We start from the raw sequence: 6,553 nt of genomic DNA on the forward strand, positions 1-6,553 counted from the left end.
GTTTGATTATAATTTCATGTTGGTGTATATGGAAGGGGAGGAACGAGTTAGTGTTCAAAGATATCAGACGAAGTACGCAGGAGATTGTTAGGGAGATCAAATCGAGAGGGTTTTCTTGGTTTAAAAATAGAACCTCTTGTAATTATATTAGTTGGGGTGATTGGTGTAAATACCCTATGTATATGTTGTAATTTGTTGCCTTTTGCCCGTTTGGATTGGGGGTACTTGTGTTGTTTGGTCTTTTGCCCTTTTGGATCGGAGATGTGTTTTTAATGAATTTCTCTATTTAAAAAAATGTAAATGTATGTGATATATGAAAAGCATTTCATCGATCACTTGATAAGTGTGAAATAAATGTGCATTACCAACTACTCACACTTCCCGACACCCATTCAAGGGAAGCAGGACAACTTTCCAATGTATGAATGTGTGTTAAGATTTAAGAACTTTGAAAGTACAAGTAATGAGTGTTACGCATTTGGTACAAGCAGGACCAGCGTACAAAGAGTGAGAGCAATCAATGTGGAAATTACACTTATAACCCTAGGCATTTTCCCTTTGTCAGTCCTCCATAACATGGCTTCATAAATGGGCCATGAATTCACAAACCCAAAACAAGATAAAAACATCTGCCCAAAAAGCCCATTCATGTTTCCCCCTTTTAGTATTTGCAAAATTCCAATAACAAATGCAACTAAGTTAACGATCGCAACCGTCCCTAAAGGAACGAACATTGGCGACGGTACGCCAAACTCAAAGACGCCGTTGTTATATCGTTTACTTTGTTCGTTATCAACCACTTTGCTTGTCACGTGAAACCCTTTCGATGCGATTCCTAAGCGTTTCATGGAGAATTCAATGAACCCGAACAAAAATGATGAGAGACCGCGTATATGCCATATCCGTTGATCGTTCCACCATTGTTGGAATGTACCTCTGGCCAACACGTAATCAAGACAGTCTTGTACATTGGCCCCCAAAAATAGAAAAGCATACAATATAAACCAACAACTTGAAACCTGCGGTTAAACCGTCACAAAAAAATATATATATTAGGCATTACGTGACGAATGCACAATAAAAATGTTACTTTAGGTGTATGCATACCTCAGGGAAGACGGAAACGCCATTGATAAGAGCTAGTTGAGGGACAAAAGAGTATATGAAGATTGGAATTGACAAAATGGGCCAATATGCATTGTTTGCATAAGAAAGGCCCATTAGAGGGCCCATGAAGCGGCTTCCATATGTTAGCGGGTTGTGCTTTGAAAATACAACCTCTAGTAGGCCAATGCACCACCTTCGATTTTGGTTTAGCGCGTCGTATAGGGTGATTGGTAGATCACCCAAAAAAGCAGGCCTTCTTGGATGGAAGAATATAGACTTCCATCCGCTACAGTGTTGTTGGAGGCCCGTATTAAAATCCTCAGATAAAGACCCATATCTAAAGCCCATCTGAAACGATAGAAAAATCAAGTACTAAAATAAGTACATCATGGGCTAACAACATTAAGCAAGAAAATTTATGGGCCCGATTCGGCTTACCTTAGAACCCCAAGTAGTATTGTTTTCATAATTTGAACGTGCAACTTCATGAGCCGAATCTAGAACTTGATGACTTCTGATGGGCATTTTAACCACATGATCGGGCCATAGATGACGAGCCTCTGGCAATTCAGGCGATGATGGCCCGCCAAAGAAGGATCGACGAACAAAAAAGCATCCGCTCCCAACATAACATGGGCCTTTGAGACCATCCATTCCCCCTGGATTGATCACATAGAGACGTTTATATTCACTAGCATAGATGTCGGCCTTATTTATTCCATGAAACCGTTGTGGGAATTGAATGTACCCTAAGTTGTGACGGATTGATTGATCTGCATAGAAACATAACATCCTCTGAGGTGTTTTTGGATCGTTCGAGTACATATCACAGTCCTGAGTTAGGACTATAGGTGCATTTGTCATTACAGCCGATACCCGAAGCTACAAAACCACAAACTTCAATAAGAGTGTATCCATCACATATTCTTTCACCTCTACCCCCAAAACATTAAAACTGATTAAAAACCGTTAGTCAAACTCGGAAATGCTTACCATTGTGTTAAGGGCACCAGCCTTAAAATTGTGTGGGTAGGCCTTATTTTTTTCTCTTGAAACATATATAAGATTAGGCATAGGGTGTCCCTTCATGTCTTTCTCTTGTCCACTCTCTAACAAAACCTGCTTCAATATGTTCCATCAATTTTAAAAATATATATATATTTTACCATACTACCATCAGTTTTAGCAAAAGATAAGGTACTCGAAAAACGACCTGAATAACTGTCGGATGATGATTACGGGTAAACTCTTTGTCCCATCTCTCAAAAGCTTTTCGTTCATCTTCGGTTGAGATATACTCCGCGTCTAAGCTTCCTCTATCAACTACACTTTCGACCTTCATTTTCATTTTCTCGTACATAACCTATATATTAGGAGAAAAATAAAATTTAAAGATGTAATTTATGCATCTTGGTTTATAAAATTATAAAAAAATTAATAATCAGGTTAAATATCCAATCAAAGCTGTTGCACTCATGGCACGTCCTCTTTTTTCAAATATTGGGACATGAATGTTATGTTACAAAGTATGAGGGCACTATTGCGCAATAAAATAAAAGTGATAGGGATTGTAGCGCAATATTTTTTAAAAGATATAACAGAACAGATTCGCTGCCCTTTGGATTTTATATGTCTAGTTGAGATTAAAAAATAAACAATTTGGATTTTATTTATCTTAGAAACATTTTTCTTTAACTAGAACTAGAATACAATAAAAGAACTATAATCATGCCAAAATGGTGACTCTGATTCGTTGGTTCATAAATCTTAAATTGACTGAGGAGTGGCACGTGATGGCTGCAACTTTTGCTTTTCTTTTTATTTTTTTATTTTTTTTTAATTGGTGGTCGTGTCGTGGTCCGTTAATGTTAGTTGAATTTGTCGGGTGGTGGGAGGGTGGAGGGGATTAATCACCCGAGTAATCTCAGGTAGCCAACTATAAAAAAAAAAAAACAAACAAACTAAAGGTAACTATCAATTTCATTAACTTACGTTTATAAAAGTCACTAAAATTTTACTATAATATATTAATGTTATAAATATTTAAAAAATATTAAAACTAAGTGATTTAAACAGAACACATAAGAACTTTTTGTTTCTGTTTTCCATTTTGGTCATTATCCTTATATTAAATTTTGAGTCTTTTGAACAGTAGTTTTGAACAGTAACAATATTAAAAAAAAAAAAAGTGAATAGTATTGTGTACCGGTACCGGTATTAAATTTATCAAACTGAGTTTATTTTCAGTATCCGTTCGGCACATTTATTCATCGGGTTTTACCCTCAAATACCGGTGTCGTACCAGTACCGACCGTATCAAGCCGTACCGTACCAGGTATATTGTTTTGAAGAGTAACAATATTAAAAAGAAAAGTGAATAGTATTGGGTACCGGTACCGGTATCAAATTTATCAAACTGAGTGTATTTTCGGTATCCGTTTGACACCGGTATTCATCGGGTTTTAACCTCAAATACCGGTGTCGTACCAGTACCGACCGTATCAAGCCGTACCGTACCAGGTATATTCGATACCGGTACCCACTTTTGGGGATTTTGGTAACGGTATTTCGGTACCGGTTGGTACCGAGCTCATCAAATCCTGTAGCAACGTAGCAATGCAAGTAATTGCACAGTTTACATTACTTTTCATACACACAGTAAGTAAACTGTATTTCGTTTGAATGAGCTTTTATATAAACAACTTATTTTACTTTATTTTTTGTCTTTTTACGTAATGAATGAATTGTAGCATGTAAAATTTACTTGAATATTTAGATTATTGATGAGAAAATCGTATCAAATCCTGTAATCAAACCGGTATCGTATCGGTACCAAATTTACTATACCAAATAATTTTCGGCACCAATTTGGTACCCACCTTTTGGCGTTTTCAGAATCGTTACTTTCGGTTCGATACCGGTCTAGCACCATACCTATATTTATTGATTTTTACTTTCAAATACCATACCGTATTGTACCAAGCATTTTCGGTGTCGGTACCTAATTTCGATGATTTTTCGGATCGGTACTTTCGGTGCCGTTACCGGTACCGAGTTCATCCATATTTTAACGTGTTAGCACCGTAATAACTGAATTGAAAACAACCGAATTTCCAACGGGTAGGACGTGTGGGTCCTATTATTATATATTAGGTTATTTAAAATCGTTTTTTTAGGACGGATTGACTATCCTTTTCACGACATTTTTATTTATGTTTTGATATTCGGTATCTGCTTGCCGTTACTGACACGCGTTTTGCAGTCATTGGGTCCCCGCCGCAACGCAACGCGCGGACGGAAATTTAACTAGTTGTATTAAAACAACTACGATTTTTTTTTTACAAGTAAACACTAATACAATTTAACTCAACTATAATAGTGAAGAAGCGTCATGGTATTATAGCCTAGTTACATCTTAAAGATAGGATAAGGCTTGGAAACCTTCAAGTCAATGGAGTTTTTTCCTAGATTTATTGAGTATTGCCTATGGAGATGGATATGATCGGTTGGCTTCGCTGGTGTCATGATGATACACTAGTGGTCCGTTAGTGATTTAAATTTGCTGTTAAAAAATAATAATAATGAAGAAACACGTGGGAAAAGGGTTGGAAATTAAGTTTAGGTTCTATGAAAACACCGCCATAATTGAATTGGTTCATTCGGCGCCCCTCACACGTAGGAGAGGATCCCCCCCCCCCCCCCTTGTTTTCTCGCTTCAAAGGATAAATTTTACCGAAAATTTTCAAAATTTTTATTTGCATTGTATCCGACCCCATATGTTTTTTCTTTAAAACTTTCGGCCCCTATTTAAAAGTTTAAAATCCGCCTCATAAGAAAAATACTGTATTTCAAAAAAAATTTAATAATATATATTAATTAAATGAAAGTACAAACTGCTTGACGGTTTTTGTACCTTGATATCGGCGCTACCGGAAAATGCAACGTCATTTGATCGGAAAAAAGCCTCCGGGCATCTATCCACAACATTATTATCCCTACAAAAGGGTAACCAAATCTTCGCAAACTTCGCAGCCTCAAAGAACGCAAAAAGAGTCAACTCAGAGCCACCATCATCGGAAACATAAACCGAAATCTTCTCCGGCGGGTAGTCATACGCCATCAAAGACAACGCCGTGTTCACAACATTCATGGGCGGCTCCTTGTACGGATCCGCCGTGCAAATGAATATATCCATCGCCGGAAAATCTTTCTTTTCCAAAACCTGTTCAAGATTCTCCGGGAAAACTTTCCGGTCGGTGGGGTAGAGGCGGAAGGAGGTGGTGGTGGTCCACATGAAGGCGAGGATGAGATCGGCGATGAAGAAGAAGGGGGTGGTGGAGTGGTGGAGGTTGTGGAGGTGGTGGTGGATTAGGGCCAAGATGGCTAGAGCGTAGAGGAGGGAGAATATCCGGTTGAGGGTGGTGCGGCGGAGGAGGTGGGTGGTGTGGAGCGGAGGTGACGGCGGAGTGGTGGTTGACATTTTGGTGGGGGTGTCAAGTAAGATGGTATGAGTGAATCTATTTATATAGAAAGTTGTGGGTTGATTGGAGATTTAAACTTTTACCAAATAAGATAAGAGATTGTACATTTGTACTTGTTAACTTACTTGTTATGTGCATTTGTGTTTTTAAAAGTATTAGATTGTTACAATGGTTAACTATGGAACCAATAAGAGGTTTGAATCATTAAGTGATTAACCAGTAAGAATTCGGAATCATTAAGAGACAGTATAATGTTTAACCTTTTAGAGGCAAATGTCTGACCAATTCTGATTAGAGGTCTTAACCATTCAGACTCTGTATAATTCTTAACCATTTAGAGAAAAATGTCTGAACCATTCAGACATCTTCTCACGAAACAAACAGTCTGAACCATTAAGTGTTGAACCAGGTCTGAACTATTAAAAGTCTCATTAAGAGGTAAACAAACAACCCTAAGTTACTTGTTTTGATTATAAAGTACTAAAAAAAGTTCACATGTTACATTATATTATCTCAAACTAGTGTTTTTCAATGACGCGCGTTGCGCGAAAGGCATTGATGTTTTCGACCGACATCATCCTGCAACTTTTCTTTTAACTGTTTCATTTCTTTCAAAGACTGAACATAGACCCTAACTCTTGTTTCATCACTTAATCACTGTAAAAATTACAGGATTCATGTTGGGGCATGGGTTGACACGTGGACTTTGAGCCTTCCCGCTGGTGAGTGACGTGTTGGGTCGGTTAAGAATAAAAAAGCCTAAAGCGTTAGGTAGATTTCGAACAGGGCGAGCTTGTCAAAGGGCTTCCGCTCCTTGCCCCGGAACTCGATGTTGACCACTGCCACCCGGTTTTCGTGACTTATATCACCACCCGGGACGCTATCGTAGCAGGCTTTAAAACGGTCGAGCTTCGGTCGTAGCTCGCGCCACTTGTGTTGGCACGTGTTTAAATTGTGCCGGTTGA

At 38.3% G+C, this 6,553-nt stretch overlaps 1 protein-coding gene across 1 annotated transcript; it reads right to left on the minus strand.

Moving 5' to 3' along the window:
- Positions 1 to 418: 418 nt before the first annotated feature.
- LOC110930267 (cellulose synthase-like protein G3) lies at positions 419 to 5,633 on the minus strand. The gene is made up of 6 exons (XM_022173549.2): positions 5,021 to 5,633; positions 2,321 to 2,470; positions 2,101 to 2,226; positions 1,546 to 1,989; positions 1,108 to 1,455; positions 419 to 1,019 (listed from the first exon to the last, which is right to left on the minus strand). Exons 1-6 carry the CDS (start codon positions 5,585 to 5,587, stop codon positions 471 to 473), a joined length of 2,184 nt encoding a protein of 727 aa, XP_022029241.1. The 5' UTR covers positions 5,588 to 5,633; the 3' UTR covers positions 419 to 470.
- Between the last annotated feature and the right edge of the window lie 920 nt (positions 5,634 to 6,553).

The sequence above is a fragment of the Helianthus annuus genome, chromosome 3 (genome assembly GCF_002127325.2).
Source record: "Helianthus annuus cultivar XRQ/B chromosome 3, HanXRQr2.0-SUNRISE, whole genome shotgun sequence".
NCBI classification, from domain to species: domain Eukaryota; kingdom Viridiplantae; phylum Streptophyta; class Magnoliopsida; order Asterales; family Asteraceae; genus Helianthus; species Helianthus annuus.

What these genes read in the sequence shown, in the direction of transcription:
- LOC110930267 (XM_022173549.2), bottom strand. Translation starts at nt 5,587, where the DNA reads ATGTCAACCACCACTCCGCCGTCACCTCCGCTCCACACCACCCACCTC. An exon ending in CCGGTAGCGCCGATATCAAG is followed by an intron (nt 2,471 to 5,020) that starts GTACAAAAACCG and finishes CCTAATATATAG; the next exon opens with GTTATGTACGAGAAAATGAA. An exon ending in GCGTTTCCGTCTTCCCTGAG is followed by an intron (nt 1,020 to 1,107) that starts GTATGCATACAC and finishes GTTTAACCGCAG; the next exon opens with GTTTCAAGTTGTTGGTTTAT.